General features: G+C 40.6%; 1 protein-coding gene across 4 annotated transcripts in view; it reads right to left on the reverse strand.

The window, feature by feature from the left end:
• VPS33B (VPS33B late endosome and lysosome associated) overlaps nucleotides 1-18,289 on the reverse strand; it is a 104,003-nt gene that overhangs the window by 74,570 nt on the left and 11,144 nt on the right. For all 4 annotated transcript variants that reach the window (XM_078782467.1, XM_068123484.2, XM_068123487.2 and 1 more), the window contains exons 6-12: nucleotides 17,212-17,257; nucleotides 12,145-12,239; nucleotides 11,766-11,870; nucleotides 4,443-4,536; nucleotides 4,174-4,251; nucleotides 1,795-1,868; nucleotides 224-310 (exon numbers count right to left, since the gene is read on the reverse strand). In XM_078782467.1, coding sequence (XP_078638593.1) covers nucleotides 224-310; nucleotides 1,795-1,868; nucleotides 4,174-4,251; nucleotides 4,443-4,536; nucleotides 11,766-11,870; nucleotides 12,145-12,239; nucleotides 17,212-17,257 — 579 coding nt within the window. The remainder of the gene's footprint in view (nucleotides 1-223; nucleotides 311-1,794; nucleotides 1,869-4,173; nucleotides 4,252-4,442; nucleotides 4,537-11,765; nucleotides 11,871-12,144; nucleotides 12,240-17,211; nucleotides 17,258-18,289) is intronic.

Consider the following 18,289-nt stretch of genomic DNA (forward strand, 5'->3'; position numbering starts at 1 on the left):
ATAAACATACTCACATTCCGTGCGGACAGACACACAAACAGATAAACAGACCCAAATGCAATGCCCTCTACTCTGGCAAGGGTAACAAATGCAAAACAAAGAAATAATGATGGGATAGGAAGGAGTAACTTTGGTAATTTGTTAAATTTGAATGTTCTGAAGTTTAAAAAAGACAAATTAGTTGCCAGCAATTAAATTTAAAGAGCAGATCGATGCTACTCACATCGTAGCTAGCTTGTAGAGTTTTTGCCTTGCTGCTGAGGAATCCAAATACGTTTGAGAAATGCTGGTCGCAAATCTCTGCAAACACCTGCAGGTGGTTACAAGGTACTTGGTTATTAGCATAGTACCATTCCCAAACAATTGAGAAAATGGAAAATATACCAAACAGCATGGGATGCCTCCTTATAAATAAATATAAATTGTAAGCAATATCTCAGTAGACCTTTTGGACTCATCTCTAGATAATGATAATATAATCATAAAATCAGACGGCAATTGATTTGTAGTTATACAATCGTCATAGACCAAATAACTACTTCAGAATATGGACTGCACTGAAACGAGAATGGCAATCCTAAAGATGAAAATGTGCAAGTGTACAGTTATTTCAAAGAACTCTATCATTAAACTTCAACACTCGGGGGGTAGGGGGGGAGGGAGGGGGGATTGGTGGGGTTGCCACGTCCCTGTCTATGCAGATGTAATTACTTTCCCCTCCCCACCCCCAACACCCTAGTCAAAGCTTCCTTCAACAACACAGCCTTAAAGTCACTGTGATACATGTCACACACACAAACACACACACACACACACACACACACACACACACACACACACACACACACACACACACACACACACACACACACACACACAGTTGCCCTCTATGATGTTAGCCTTCAGCAATGAGAGAGCACGCTGCTTGATCACCACTGCCTTGCCAGAACATTTAGTGTACCAGGACTGAGAGGGTAGACACGATAGCCACAGACGGGATTTTTTAAAATACATAGTCGAGGCTCGTGGAAGAGCTGTTAGAAACAGCTGCATGACAGAGGGATGGCTTTCATAAAAGTATTACCAGGCAGTATAAATATCAGATGTAGTAGAGATGGCAGCCCAATCCTTTTGACAGAAGACGGCTTTGTTTCCCTTCCAGTTGGCAAACAGTTTTTTTTTTTTGTGATTAATAAGGTTTTACAGATCTTTGTACACAGTCTTCCAATTTCACATACATGATGTCAGTCACACATCTTTAGCATTTCAACACGTTGTTCTAGGCTGAGACCCCCGCCCCCGCTTTAGCGGGGAAAAATGGCCTCAAAACGATCATTCATTCATTGTTCTAGGCTGAGACCAAGTACAAAGTTCAATGCAACTGGGCCTTAACTCTTATACTATTAGTACTCTTATACTATTACTATTAGTTGGGGCTACCCATTTTAGGGGGAACAAAATGCCCCAAAACCTTTGTCTGTTTTCTCCTTGAATAAGCGTCCACTGGTTTCGGGTGAATATGCATTGCAAACCTGCGAGTACATTGATCAAATGTTCTGACAAAGCAGGTGTTTGGCAATATTGGGTTCCCTAGAAACAAAGTCTACTGTATTGTCAAACTCCTCTCTGAACACAAGATGTTAAAAAAAAAAAATTCAAAAGTCAGTGCAGACAGTAAAATGTCACATTTTCCTCATGGGTGAAATAATATAAGCATCACAATTATAGAGATGCAACTATGTTGTAGAGACTTCCTGGTTTCTCCTTTGCATAAATAGTGAATCAATTCATCACCTTGTCACCAGATCCAAGGTTGATCTTCACATTCTTTTCAGATCCTGTTACTTCAGATCCAAACTCCACACTTCCTACACACAGAAAGCAAATTGGCCAAGACGTTTAGTGCAGGTTTAGTGCATCATTAATGCTTACACAATAGAGTTAAAGGAATACTGGGATTTTCATCCAAAAAACAAAAAATACAAACATTTGTTTTCGTTCACCAAATACAAACAAAAAACATTTTGGCAACATTTTTTATTGTAGATTCCCAAAAAGATCATTTGGACGAAGGTTATCAAATACGCACACACTTGTACTGAAAGCAGAAAGCATGGATGTGCTTGCATTTTTTTTTTGCTACTCGTAAAGAAATTCCATCTGATATATCGAGATCGAGATCCCAGTCAATCGCCGAATTAACGCCAGGGGGGTTGACTCAGCCTGTTCATCCTTCCGAGGTCGGCAAATTGAGTACCAGTTCACTGGTAATTCCCTGCTTGTCGTTAAAGGCGGCAAAAAGGGTTGGCGTCAGGAAGGGCATCCGGCCGTAAAACATTGCTTCAAAAAGGGGACCAAAAAACAACAACAACCACAGTTCCCGAAAAAGGCCAACCCCCGCTCCGGGGAAACTCCGGTGCACGCTTGCGGGGAAAAATGGCCTCTAAAGGTGGTTTTTTTTTTGTTTTTTTAATATCGAGACGATTTTTATTTTTAATTCCAAAATGGAGACGGTTAATCGGGAGGTTCATCGAAACGTAAAGACCAATCGTAGAACGAAGTAGAAATGGCTTCACGTCGAGTATGGTGACAATGGGCAACACACAGGTTACCACAGATAGTGTTCTGAGATAAAACAGAATAATACATTGAGTAAGGGTATGAAAAACAAATGTTAAGTAATATTTGAAGAAAAAAAATAAATCAAATGCAGACTGCAAAAAAGATAACCAAGGTCTTTCCACAAAAAAAGGAAAATAAATGCTGCACTCAATTAACCATGAAAACCTCAACCATCAATTATTATCAAAAATTGACTTATATACAAGGTTTAAGGCTCGCAATGGAGCTGCCACTCACACATAGACAAGTATTCCAGGAAGTGGTGGTACTTCCACCAAGCACAGCCACTGAGCTTGGCGGAAGTACCACCACTTCCTGGAACACTGGATACCAGCGACGTCACAACAGTGCTTCATTTTTTTTTTTTTTTTTTCAATACTCACACATCTCAAACGTCGCAATGTTCCTATACAACAATGAAAAAAGATCAATAAAGGAAAAACACAATTTTAAATGTACCATATTTTTTGGCGTCGATATACTTTTGGCGACGATATACGTCGATAGATAACCCTGGTGTTGGGCTAGCGGCTAGGGTGCCGGCTTACGATCCAAGGATCCTGGGTTCGAATCCCGGTCGATCGCTGAATTAACGCCAGGGGGGTTGACTCAGCCTGTCATCCTTCCGAGGTCGGCTAATTGAGTACCAGTTCACTGGTAATTCCCTGTTTGTCGTTAAAGGCGGCAAAACGGGTTGGCGTCAGGAAGGGCATCCGGCCGTAAAACATTGCTTCAAAAAGGGGACCGAAAAACAACAACAACCACGGTTCCCGAAAAAGGCCAACCCCCGCTTTGCGGGGAAAAATGGCCTCTAAAGGTGGTTATATACTATAGACTTTTGAAGTTTATACTTTTTTCCCCAAAAGTTCAGGCATTGACTTATGGATGGTTTATGACAATGAATTGTAGAATTTTTAAAATTGCAAAGTGGGAATTTTTTTTCAAATAAATTGTATAATTATCAACAGAACACACTACAGAAATAATCTACTGGAACGTTTGCCAATTGGGTGAGAAATTAAACGTTAATCCGCTCAATGACAAAATTATCCAATCAATAATGAGCACACGCTCACCAATTACATTTGATCCATCCCTTTTGATCCTAATCATATGTATCCATTCTTACCATGTCATCTCAAAGTAACAACAAACATGCTGAAAAACTATTTACATTCCTAATTTATCCAAAAGGTCATCCCACAAAGTAGTTAAAATAATATGCACAAAACAGCTCATTAATATTCCTGACCCTTGAAGTTCCATATACAGTGAGGCATTGCGAGTGTAGGAGAGGAATTAATTTAACCTCTATTGTTCTGACCATTGACAGTTTTTCTAACTACTGTAGTTGAGCTTGCTTCAGCTTGTACCACAAATCGATTTATCTCTGAATTAAGGAAAGGAAAATGGGTGAATTAGCCAAATTCGATTTGTACTCCACATCGACTTGTACACCAAAAATGCGTTATACTCTTCAAAGTAAAGAGTAAAAATTCAAAAGCTGTGATTCTTAAGTTCTACATCATCTTCTATATTTAATACACGCACCACATTTTATGGTGAAGACATCGTCCAGCAAACCCTGAAAAGTCACTTGAGAACAAAGGGGTGTCACAAAATCCACATCTGCACACCAGGCATATAGCGGAAGCAAATAATCGGGGGGAGGGGGGGGGGAGGGGAATGGGAGAGGGGGGGGGGGGGGGAATGCACAATTATAATAGGAAGTGGCAGGTATAAGTATTGCATTTACAATAAAACTTCCTTCATACAAATCAAATTTGACAGAAATAAATAAATGAATAAAAAAAACTTGCCTCGATCGATGAGAAACAAACTCCAATTGTTGCCTTTCCCGTTTGTACCATCTTCAAAATCACCTGAAAATGCCTCCATCAATTCATTTACCATCTGCAATGCAAAAAATGTTCAGGCATAAGCAAATGCATTCCACCTTAATCTTTCAAGTAGTGATGGATTGTTCAAACCAGGTGATAAGGATGTTCAAACCAGAACAAAATAAATCTCACTCTCCTTCACACTTTGCAGATTAATATCTCGTCACACCATTCGTCTTCGTCATTAATTATTTTTTGGAATTTCCGACTATAATTATGACTATAATAATTATGACTTTTATGAATTCTGAGTCTATGTCCTTTCACCTTCTTCCTTATCCATCAACGCCTTATTTTCCTTTTTTTATCCGAGTACTATGTCTGAAGTCAGTTCTTTGTTTTCTTTGTTCTAGCTGGAGAGGATGGGAACCTCAGGTCATAATTGAGCATTATGTCCTTGTTTTCAATGATCGCTTTTGGTTCATTTTTCCACGAGTTTTGTGGAACTGGGATATTGAAATTTCTGCAGATGTGACAATGGATTACTCTTACATACCTTGTTGTGCCTTTGGGTTTATAGCTGTTCTGACATGCGTTTTTGCATCCTGATAGGAGGTGACTCGTGCTTTTGGTTTGTACCTTACAAAACTTACACCTGTTTGATTGATTCAGTCCTGCCATCTTCTTAAAGCCATTAGTGTAGTGTCCTTGGTCATGAGCATTAATGTTGATTCATTCTCCGTCCCAGTTGAGCTGACATCTTCTTAGCCATTCCAGTGATCCTTTTGTCTATCGCCAATCTGTCCATGTCCAACTCTTTTTACGGCGTAGCCCGGAGGGCAATGCTGTCTGTCCGTGTGTATGTCCTCACAACCATACACCAATCAGAGCTGAGGATCTGGTCACATGACAGCAGCACAGCATTTAGTAACCATTACAATTGCATATTTTACTAAAAAGAATATATAATAACCTTCTGGTGGATTTTGGGTCCCAGCGGGTGTCGTAAGGAAGGTGGGAGAAATTCCTCAATACAACTATGATTTTGAAATGTGATTGACACAGATCTTGCTCCTGAATCCAGAAGTGAACAGATGATAATAGGTCGCTGGTTTGATAATATCTCAATGCAACCGTGAGTTAACATTATATTTTGATATATTAATACCATCTATCTATAATTCCAGTAATCTCTGTGTGTATGTTTGTTTGTACGTTTGTTTGTTTGTTTGTATGTCTGTGACCGCTGTTTCTCGACAACTACCGGTCCGATATACTTGAAACTTGCCAGGTATATTGCTGGGGACCCGAGGATGTGCCTTTTCAAGGTTTCATATTAATCGGACAATTACTTACCGAGCTATGTCCAAAAAACGATTCAACCAATCAGAGAGCAGCGAGCTATCGCGTGTGCCGAACGTGGCGGACACACTCTGCCTCGGATGGCACATTTGAGAGCGTATTCATTTATTTCACGTTTGCAAACTATGTTGCCGTTAAACTATGTTTTAAAACTAATAAAAACTAATTTGCGATTCATCGTAACTGCGATATACGACTTTCCGGACAGTGAGGACTGCACTTCCGGCATCCAATCACAGAACGCGTTATTGCGTAGGCGTGGCCGATGTGAGAGTGAGCTGATGATGAGCCCAGCGCGTGCGCCATTACGGTACGTAATTCGATTTCTTCCGGAGAAAATAATAATTTCTCGATTTCTTATGCGCATTATTTCTCCCAATTCAGTCAGAGCGAAGGGCGGAAGCGAAGAGCGTTGTTTTTTTTGTTTACGGGCGTACGGGCGGGGTAGAGCGTACGGGTAGCGTTTTTTTTTTTTTTTTGGCACATTTGAGAGCGTATTCATTTATTTCACGTTGGCAAACTATGTTGCCGCTATGTTGCCGTTAAACTATGTTTTAAAACTAATTAAAACTAATTTGCGATTCTTTCGCTTTCCTGCGCATTTGTGCACGCTATGGCGATTTCTTTACCAAACTCCGCTAGCCGTTAGCTTTGGACCAAACCATTTCATGTAAATAGAGGGGGGGGGGATTGTCACCGTACTCACAAGCCGTTAGCTTTGGACCAAACCATTGCATGTAAATAGAGGGGGGGGGATATACTTTTAGATATATATATAGTACGGGCATGCCCTAGTAGTATTAATTTGTGATTGGAATGATGAATGATGCTGTTTGGAATGAAAATATAGATATTGAGTTTAAAGCAGAATGAGGAAATGACGTGAGGGTTTCCATTCATGACATTTTCAGATTCCCCATTTGTACTTTCGCCATTGACTGGTTATACCAACGTTCAGAATCGGTACTTTTTTTTAACCAAGTCACATTGTCAGTGTGACTTTGTCAGTGTGTGTTCAGTGTGTGTCAGTGTGTGTGTCAGTGTGTGTGTCAGTGTGTGTGTCAGTGTGTGTGTCAGTGTGTGTCAGTCAGTCACATAACCACATTTCAAATCTGGCCTCCAAAGCCAGTCATTGACTGGGCATCCTCCGTCGTGCGAAGTCCTTCCTTGGTACACCTCAGCTCCTCACCACATACAAGGCTTTCATCCGCAGCTCAATGGAATACTGCTCTCCCCTCTATGGGCTGGTGCTCCTGCCTCACACCTAACTCGTCTTCACGCTGTTGAAACCAAAGTGTTCAGAATCATTGGAATCTCCCGCGATGAAGCTAACTCCAAGGGCCTTTCACTCACTCACCGCAGGCAGGTTGGTGGTCTTTCCGTCTTCTACCGACTCCTCTCTGGCCTTGCCCCCCCCCCCCCCCCCCAGCTCTCTCTGGGCTCTGTCCCCCACATATTCCTACAGGTCGCACAAGATCTGCCAGCAACCCTCTTATGGTTAAACTGCCAAAATCAAGACTCTCTGCTCACCTTCACTCCTTCATTCCTCTTTTCTCCTGCCTCTGGAACAAACTCCCTCACTCTCTTCAATCCCACTCCACCCTCCAGGTCTTTAAAACAGCTGTTCACCACCCTCTCTTATCTTCCCCCATCCAAAACCTTGATCTTTTCTACCCCCGCTAATTTCACCCCAAATCCACTTTTTTGAAATACCAACTTCTGTCCTGGAAGTCCTTGGTGTCCTTGTGTTTTATACTTCTCCCACCCCCCCCCCCCCTTCCCACGCCTCCTCCCCCCAAGCCCTCTCCCTCCCACACATCTCCCTGCTCTCAAATGTTATGTTTGTGTGCTTCCCCTTCTCTCCCCATCTTGTCTTCCGCTCCCTCTTTTTATATATTTTGTTTGTCTGGTTGATTTGTTTGTGAAATAAATGTTAGCTCTTTCACGAGCCTCGATTCAGTATCCAAAAGAAAAAGAAAAAAAAAAAGTCCTTCACAAACATGTTGTCCATGCCTGACGTTCGACTGAAGGTGGCACAAGAATATGGAATTTATTGATTCATGGTTTAGCATTCGCCGTTTCCACATTATCTGTTTGAATATGACCTCTTACAGGTGGATAGCATGGGTACCTCACTAGAACAATATAAATTGTAATGGAGGCTTTGTTTGTATGTAACATTATTGTTACATCGGATTTGTGAAACTTTAGTTAAGTTATTGAAAATGTGAGTTTTATAAAGTTAAATTGTTCCTGGCTGCTTTTATCAGCATACCTTAAATTGTCGATTCATCATCCTCCAATCCTGACTCCAGCCTGTATGCCAGGGATTCACAAACCCAGGGTTGCGACCCAAAATTGAACACTCCTTCCCCCACCCTCCAGTCCCCAATGAAAATCCCAGTTTTGAGGGGGTTTTCATGTGGAAAGCACTTTCTCTGACAATTTTTATCGTAGTTATCGGTGCAAATGGGTTGCGAGGCAAATGTCATTTCAAATTTTAGGTCGTGGACTATGCCATATCCAGGTTAACAAATACAAAGGCCATTTCATTATGTTATCTTGAAATGTTATCAACACATTGGACTACTTACACTCTGGATCTGCCTGAACTTTTGAAATCGCTGTTGAGACGCCAAGAAGGTAAGCGTAGCATTTTTTTTTTTTGATTATATATTTTACATTTGTATGTTTATCTTGGTTAATTAGCGATGCTGCACAACACCGAGGGATCTTTTTGCAACGTGGGTGACAACTGTTCGTGGGGCATAAAAAAAATTTTGCCGAGCAAGAAAAGCAGCTTGTCGAGGAGAAGGAAACTCTGAATCCAAATCCACCACTGCTTTGTGGTTCAGCTTTGGCTAATGCTTTAATGGGGTAGAGGCAGCAATTCTTTTTAAAGGAGGTGTTATTCTTTTTATTAATGCTGTACATACTTACCACTGAGAGCGTGCACAGCTGTAAGAATGAAGGATGGGAACAGTGGTGAGTTTGAGGTGAAGGTGGGAGTGCATCAGGGGTCGGTACTAAGTCCACTACTATTTGTAGCTGTGATGGAGGTGCTGGCTCGGAATGTAAAGGAGGGTCTACTGTGGGAGTTGTTGTTTGCAGATGATCTGGTGTTGATTGCGGAAAGTATGGATGGACTGAAGGAGAAGAGGAACAAGTGGAAGAAATGTATGGAGGCAAAAGGTCTGAAGGTGAATATCGGAAAAACGAAGGTGATGGTAAGTGGTAAAGCATGTGGTGAGGTGGAAAGAACTGTGAAGTGGCCGTGTGCTGTGTGCAGGAAGGGTGTCGGAGTGAACTCCATTCAATGTTCAATGTGTGCTGATGGGTTCATCAAAAATGTAGTGGTCTGAGAAGGTCATTAACCAGTGTGGCAGCTACATTCAAGTGTAAGGTGTGCAAAGACGGAGCTGCAGATGGAGGAAATGTTGAGTTGGATCTTGGAGACGGCGTGAATCTGGAAGGTGTGAACAAATTTTGCTCCCTCAGAGACATGCTGAATGGAGAAGGTGGATCAGACTCGGCAACGGTTGCCAGAGTGAGATGTACATGGAAGAAGTTTTGGGAACTGAGTGGCGTGCTGGCGAGGAGGGGAGTGTCGTTGAAGCTGAAGGGAAAGGTGTATGCTGCATGTGTGAGAAGTGTTATGATTTAAGAAAGCAAGACATGGGTAATGAATGTAGAGCAGCAACGAAGGCTGGAAAGGGTGGAAATGCGAATGGTTCGGTGGATGTGCGGAGTATCATTGAGAGAGAGGAAGACAAATAATGAATTGCAAAAGATGATGGGAATAGAGCCTGTGATTGATGCTGTGAAGAGGAACAGGTTGAGATTGTTTGGTCATGTGTTGAGGAAGGATGAAAGTGACTGGTTGAGAAGAGTGATGGAAATGAATGCAGAAGGAAGTAGAGGCCGGGAAAGACCGAGAAAGACTTGACTAAAGGTGGTGGAAGAATAAATGCGGGCAAGGGGGTTAACAAGGGGAGATGCAGAAAATAGGGCAAAATGGAGAAGATTGTCATGGGGCCCGCAAGGCTAACCCCCGCTCTAGCAGGGAAAATGGCCTTAAAATGCCTGTTTTGTTGTTGTGTATACTTACCACTGAGAAAGAATAAAATTATTATGACATTTTTTGGACATAAATGTTATGCAAAAAAAAAAAAAATCACCAGTCTATCTCAATAATATATATATATATATTTTAAAATATGGGTCTCAAGGGTCATGGAAGAGCAGAGCAATGGGAGGGATGAGGGGGGGGGGGGGTGGATTAACAGACAAAATATGGAAAAAGTGAAAAGAGTGGGCCAACAAATGGATGCACGACAGTACAACCTGAGGATTTGCAGAAGGGTAAGTAGGTGTGGTAAAACAAATTAAAGGATTGCTGTTTTTAAACAAAATCAATGCACAGTATATATTTTGCAAGCTTTAGAGATTGCTCCTACATCACAGGTTGTGCATTTAAAATGCACAACGTATGAATTCTTAATGAATACAACATACACACAGGCATCAAATGAAAAATATTAATTTTTAGCTGGAATTTTGTCTATTTTTTTTACATTAAAAAAATCCTTTGAAAAAACAAAAAAACAAAGCATAACGAGAAGGGCACTGGGTAGAGCGTATAACTCTGCCATGCAATGCATGATCCAATAGAACATATTGGGCCCAATAATGTTGTTATATCATGCTATATATCATTTTGACCCCATCTCTCAATGGTGAAGAATCACTTTAGAAATAAAAAAAACTCATGTCTGAATCCGGATTCAGATCTTCACCAAAATCGAATCAATTCGTCCTTGTCCCTCAAGTTCTGTCCGAATCCACCCATAACTTTTGAGATATTCTGCTATATATCATTTTTGGCCCTATCTCTCAATGATGAATAATCACTAAAAATAATTATAATATGCACATCCGGATTCAGATTTTCGCCAAAATCTAATCGATTTGTCCTGGTCACACATCCAACCGGTCCACCAAGTTTCGTCCCAATCAGTTCACAACTTTTGAGATATCCCGCACACAAACAAACAATCAAACCAGCAGACACCAAGGCATCAGGCAGTCGCCTGACAGGTATGCCGAACACTGAGAGAGACAATAATAGATTGATTAATTGATTACTTGTGTAATTAAAATAAATGAATAATAACCATAAAATAATTAATTTCTTCATCATTTGGCTAATAGCATATTTAAACCGCTACTGCGTTATCCCAATCTGCTAACTTTTTGAAAATGAATTAATCGAAAAATTAAATAATTAATCGATTAATTGATTAATCAATAAATCAAAAATATCCTTTCCAGCCAAATCTTTTAAGACATTTAAAAATCAAGACATTAAAAAAATATATAGATATATTTCTACCCCGTTAATACACCCCAAATCCACCTCTTTCAATCTCCGACTTCATTCCTGAAATTCCTAGTAGGGTCAATTTGTTTGATACCATGTTCCCCTTCCCTCCCCCTCGCCCAACCCCCCAGCCCTCTCCCTTCCACAGATCTCCCGATGTCCCTGTTCTCTACTGTTGTGCTTGTGTGCTTCCCTCTCTCTCCCCATCTTGTCTCCCCCTCCCTTTATTATTTTATGTGTCTGTTTATGTTTTTTGTGTTTTATGTGCTAATGTGTATTTAATGTGCGAGCTCTTACACGAACGAGCCTTGATCTTGTATACAAATAAAACAAAAAAACAAAACACTTGGTCATTGCCGTGTCCAAATATCAGCTTCCTGGCTCAAAAGGTGCCTGAAATATTGCCCAGATGAGAAAGAAAATAAATAAGTGGTAATAAAAAAATGGAGGTAATAAACGTTTTTTGGAGGGTGGGGCATGTAACCTAAAATATATTTTTTGTGGTTTATTATATATGAAGAGCTTCTGTAAATAGGAATGTTCAACATTGGAGTGCGTACCTTGGCAGAGCGTCCAATGCCGTACACCTTTCCAAAAGTCCCATAGATGGACTGTAGCTTGCACAGAGACTTTGCAACGGTGTAGAGCCAGCACTGGTTTCCTTCCTTATAAAATAAAATAAAACAAAGAAAGTTTATAAGTACACAATATTCGTTTTTCATTGGGGATGGGGGAGGGATATCATGTACACCCACAATAGTGTGTTGAAATGGATATGTAAACCGACATGGCAGAAACCGTAAAGTCAGAATAGTAAAAACAAAGTGAAAACAATCATTGCATTAACTATTCATTCAAACAAAAGAATGAAAGAAGCACATCTCCGGATAATCAGAAATACATTTGATTTCTATTTTTGCTGCATGTATTACAGCGTACCAAGAAAAAATCCCGAAAAAATGCTGGGATTTCCATACTCAAAACATCATCATAAACAGGGACAAGGTCACATTCCCACTCCTCACATGATACATCTGTAAGACACAGACAATGCTTTCGAATAAGCTTGTAACCTCATTAGAATTGCAAATAGCAGCGATGATCAATCAAAAAACCTGAAAAATATTGTTTACATGTTCAATTAAGGCAATGGTGTCCCGAAAGACGTACACCTGGTAATACATTGAACAAAAATCTATAATTCAAGCACAATCAAATTATAACATTTGAGAATGAGGTTCTCAGAACGAGAACTGTCACAAGAAAATCAAACGTGGGGAAAAAGGGGGAAACAAAGATTGGGTTTATGACTACAGCATGCTCAAACTTCAACAATAACAACAATGGATGATATGCTCAACGTTATGTTAGATTCCATTTTATCAATTACCCATGGAGCAATGGCAGTAGATATTGATAAGCATGAAAGGGGGCAAGGGATCTACCTTGATCATAGTGATTGAAACATATAAGAGAGTGACTGTGTCTATAATTGGAATGCAAAGTTGGAAATCAAAATACAGTAGGTTCTCCGACACTGTCGCTAACCAATAAGGGATCTTTCTTATAACGTTGTAACGCTTCCATACAACGTCGCTGGCTGCCGGCGGTTGGTACTTGCGCTGATTATTCCTTTAAATGTGCTCCTCATGATGATGGTGTTTAAACTAGAACAAAATAAATCTCACTCTCCTTCGCACTTTGCAGATTCATATCTCGTCACACCATTCATCTTCGCCATTCATTCTTTCATGCAACTTGAGTCTCTGTCCTTTTGCTCACTTCCATATTTATTTGCCTTCCGCCGTTGCACACCTTCAATTTCACGTTCCCACGTCCAATAGCTTCGTCGCTAGAAACACATTAAATACATGCTGCGAGTGACATCACTGCTCCATGGGGCCACACCAGCCACCAACCACCATACGGACCATCTTTAAGAGAGTTGATAAGATTAAAGAAAGCATCAACAATGTGACCGAGTTGACCGCTGAAAGGGCTAGCCGTCCTCATGACAGCATGATGGCAAAGATGGAGTGTTTGCTGCTTATGTGGATCGAGGATCAGAATCAGCGAAAGCAGCCTCTTAGTTCAGGAAGAACCACAGTGTTGACAATGACGTAGACGTAGAGGCATTGGGGGAGGTGGATCCTGCTCCATCTTCCTCCTCTTCCTCGAATTAGGCCAGTCCCACACCATTTTCCATCCCACTCCACTTCCACAAGCTCCATGCACGACCATCGCCGGTGAATACAGTGAAGTGCTGTACATGACTTTACATGTTACTTTTTGTAATTTATTTTACTAGCAACAGTACCTGCCCTATGGGCGGGGCTTCAATTGGGAAGCTCAAATGAAAAGGCAAAATATCAGATATTGAAGGTTTTTTTTATTTTAAATGATTCATATAAACATCCGTTGAATCATATCACACGCAAATCATCAAAATCTAAACAGTATCTTTAGAATTTCAATAAAAGCCACATCACTGTTCATATCGGTAAATATTATTCTATCGTGTTTCAAATCGTGATCGATACACTATGATCGTGATGATCGTGATCGTGAATCGTGAGCGATAATCGTGTTCACAATCGCTATGTCGTATGTACTCCCGATACGTGTACCAAATTCCCGATACGTGTAACTGTACCAAATCAACAGTTAAAAGGATTTTGAGCCGATAGCTGTTACGGCCTTGGCAAGATCGATGGAGACAGCGTTTATTATGCTTTTAATGAAGGACACTGTCTCAAGCCCCAGTCCCCATCACGGATGGGGCTCAGCGGTTTACCCGAGCCTGACGGCGAAGGGCAAGGTACACGCTGGCCCGTCCAGTGTAGCGCGTGTGCGGCCCTGGACATCGAAGGGCATTAAACGTTCATTAAACATTAAACGTTCGCTGGTGTTGGGCGCTGGTGGCGCTGGTGTTGGGCTAGCGGCTAGCGTGCCGGCTTAGGATCCAAGGATCCTGGGTTTGAATCCCGGTCGATCGCTGAATTAACGCCAGGGGGGTTGACTCAGCCTGTCATCCTTCCGAGGTCGGCTAATTGAGTACCAGTTCACTGGTAATTCCCTGTTTGTCGTTAAAGGCGGCAAAACGGGTTAGCGTCAGGAAGGGCAACCGGCCATAAAACATTGCTTCAAAAAGGGGACCGAAAAACAACAACAACCACGGTTCCCGAAAAAGGCCAACCCCCGCTTTGCGGGGAAAAATGGCCTCTAAAGGTGGTTATTTTTTTATTTATTTTTTTAAACATTAAACGTTCATTAAAGGATTACGAAACGAAAAACATTACGAAATTACGTTCACACCGTCACGTCAAACACTACCGTGAACACATACATCGTCACAACGAGAACATCGTCACAATGAACGTTATGCGAACGCGAATGTTATGCGGGAGTCCAAACCTGAGAATGCTGGAGGCCAAAGCTGAAATTGGGAAAACTAAATAGTCCTGGAGATCCCAGGATTACCCACCCAAAATATCTTTGCGATCGGTTCAGCAGTTTTTACGGTACCTTCGAACAGACAGACGGACATTTGGTGAATTATAGTAAGATGCTTTTACTTGTTTTTTAGGTCACCTCATCTTAATTCTCGAAGAGAAGAAATGAAAAAATGGGTCGTGATGTCTGTCTGTCCGGTCGTTTGTCCATCCGGTCGTCCATCCATCTGTTAAAGTTTTGCTATTTTTGCTACTCCTACCTTATCACCTGGCTGATTGTTCTGAAACTTGATATACGAATACAAGACAGTAGCCCGCACAATTGCTCGGCCTTCAATTTTTCGATTTAAGATCAGGGAGCTCCCAGGGGTTGTTCCCCCAAATCAGCAGAGGTCTGAACGACAACCTCAAGAGATGATGGTCAGCCCACTCGGGGGGCTATTTTTTCGTTTGTTAGGTATTTTATTTTATCATTAGGATGTTATTGAATCTAAATGCACAAAAATATGCTTTTTTAGACTGATTGAAGGTGTTGTTCGTGCAAAAAGAAAACTTTTGCCTTGGGACACATTAAATGTTATTTACAAAAATTTAAATGGGAAAATGCATTTCCAACATGTCGTTTCCTACAACGTCGCACTTTTTAGGGACATCAACGACGTTGTTGGAGAACTTACTGCAACACAAATAATATACTAAACAATGCATGGGGAAAGCCAGGAATGAGGTAGAGCGAGCGTTACCACAAAAAGGGTTTTGATAAAATTGCAAAGGAGTTTGTATAGATTTAACCCTAGAGTCGTCCGCACATTTTTATACCAAATATGCCCAAATTGGACATAACTTCGGGTGTCACATGTCCTACTAAAATTGCAATTTAAATTTAAATTGTAAATTGGAAAACACTTATTATTTCATTTTTAGAGACAGTATGTGAGCAAATTGTGTTTGTTGTCGAGTGAGGTTGAGATGAAAGTACGAGTGTCTGAATGATTAAACATCATGATTTACAGCTTGAGCAAGTAATCTCATGTATGCAATGATCAAAATTGTAGATTTCTCTGAAAAATGCATAAAACCAGCATATTGCAAAATGAATGAGGTAATAATTGGAAAAATTAACATATTATGAACAAATTAATTATACCATTGTGTTCATTACATAATCATCGATGTACATGAAATTTTTCATTGGACAATCTATGGCTGAGATCTGAGGGGAAGTGGCCTAAGTAAACCCTCCCCCGCATCCCCATCCCAGTCAGGGAGAGCTCAAAGTCCCCTAGTTCAGTTCGAGCTGAAGGGATTTTGACAATTATTGTCCTGCACTCGCGAAGCGAAAAAGCAGGGTTAGGCATTCGGTTGTGTACGTGCATGTCTGCATTTTTTAAATTCATTTTATTGGCAACCGTTGGTCCTATTGACACTAGATTTTACCATCGGATCGCCTCCGCCTGAAGATTTTTTTTTTCCAATTATGACATCATAGGTCATGTGGTATGGACGCCATCTTGGAAAAACGTGACACCTCCATATCTCCAAAACAGCTCAATGGAAAAAATTGAAACATGGCTCATTGTCAAGTACTCCCCATGGGGAATAAGATATGTTAACGATGACGTCATTGGTGCCTTCATTATGATGTCATAATTTGACAGGGACAACGCTTAATCTGATCAGTTTGAAATTTATTGAGCATGATCTGTGCAACAATTATATTAGAGAATGTAAATTTATGATGTAATCTGTCACATAGTCTGGCAGCCATATTGGATCAAAGAAAAAAAACCCCTTCAAAAACATAACAGTTGGCCCGCACCAAATTGACTGCACAGGGTAAGTATTCTATGAATACCACCGAGTTTATTATTTGTCCCAAACAAAATGGAAAACTGCTCAGTCAAACAAAGCTCACAATCATAGGATAAAATATTGAGCAATTAATTTGCAATTGTGATTAAAATTGGATTTTTCTGTTTCGTTCGATGGTTTTTGGCTCTGCAAGTATGAAAAAAGTCACGTGCAACAATATTTGGTGACTAATATGAGTACATACTTGAAAGTTAAACTATCACATGCAGCCAGAGCACAGGCAAACCACAGTATTTCTAAAGCTATGGAAACACGCTATAAGTGAGTTTGAATACGTAATCCAAGCAGATTGCATATCGTAAGAGATTCAAAATATCAACATGGAGTGCTATTAATGTTGACCACTTATCCACCAGGAACAAATTAATGTTGTACTACGAACCTTGTGAGCAAAAAGAAGTGCAACGAATGTCAAATTATTTCTGTACATTATTTGGCCTCGTCACATACGATAACTACTTTAACATTTGAGAAGAGGGAGTGGAAAGTCCTTCGAACGATTATTCCAGCAAGTTATTCAAGGCCACAACAAAGCAAGACATTCACCCGCACAATCCGAAAGGTCATGATGTAACCCACCCCAATTATGCGATCACACACCATAAGCAACGAGTTTACCACCAACTCCTAATGGTATTATGGTAAAGTTAAGGGAAAAACCTTCTGTGGAAGCATCGTTTACCTCCATAAACACCCTCCAACTCCAGAATCGTGTCACAGCAAAACAGCTGGAAGACATTGCAGAGGGCATACTGATCAAATCTGTAGGTTTAGAATGGATTTAAACAAATCCAATGACAATATATAGTTATGCATTCACTGATTGATAAATGATCCTATTTCAGGGACACATACTGAATGGAATCAAATTATTTATTTGTCCACATTTTGCACGGAAAATTTCACAATCAAGCAAAGCTCACAATCTTAGGATACAATATTGGACAATTAATTTACATGTGCGATTAAAATAATAAATGAGGACATAAAGAATAGCAAAAGTCCAGAATGGCCTTGCCGTTCATGGGGGTTACGTTCTGGAAAATCCCCATAAACCACAAACTTAAGGGGTTTCATGCAAATAACCCACCCATCCCCTGGTATATGCCGCACCTTGGGGAAAAAAGTGCTCTTAGAACAATATCAGGCATGTATAACCCGCACACGGGTATACCCCGCAAGCTAGCTTTCCTCTCCACATGACCGGAAGATATGTGATCTCCATATTTCCAGCAGACGACATGACTTTGTTGTCAAGAGACAACAAATAGTTATTTTCAAATATAACTGCAGTAAATAAGCAGTTGACATTAAAACAAATATCTTGAGAAGGGTTGTTGTAATAATAAAAGTTTACTGTAACAATGTGTTAAAAACAAGCGTGGTATCGTTTACCTCCATAAACACCCTCCAACGGTACCAATGCGGCCGGAAAATAAAAAATTCTCGCTGCTCATTCATTAGAAATAATATAAATACTCTTCAGGCTGTTGAATTTTATATCGTTCCACGAAATCGTCCATACCATTACAAGTCCCTGCCATACAATATCTGCTGTCAGTACAAGTAAGAGAAAACATAAAAGTTTCACGGCCAAATTCAAGCTGAGTTGACAAGGAAGTGGGCTGTTTTCTGGAGAAGAAGAGGACGAGAGGGATGATGATATGGATTGTGACAGATCCACACTTGCCGACAAATCCACACTTTCCGACAAATCCGCACTTTCCGGGTGATCTTTCTGGGTGGACACATAAGACAGA

The sequence above is a fragment of the Myxine glutinosa genome, chromosome 7 (assembly GCF_964187855.1).
Source record: "Myxine glutinosa chromosome 7, kmMyxGlut1.1, whole genome shotgun sequence".
Classification (NCBI taxonomy): domain Eukaryota; kingdom Metazoa; phylum Chordata; class Myxini; order Myxiniformes; family Myxinidae; genus Myxine; species Myxine glutinosa.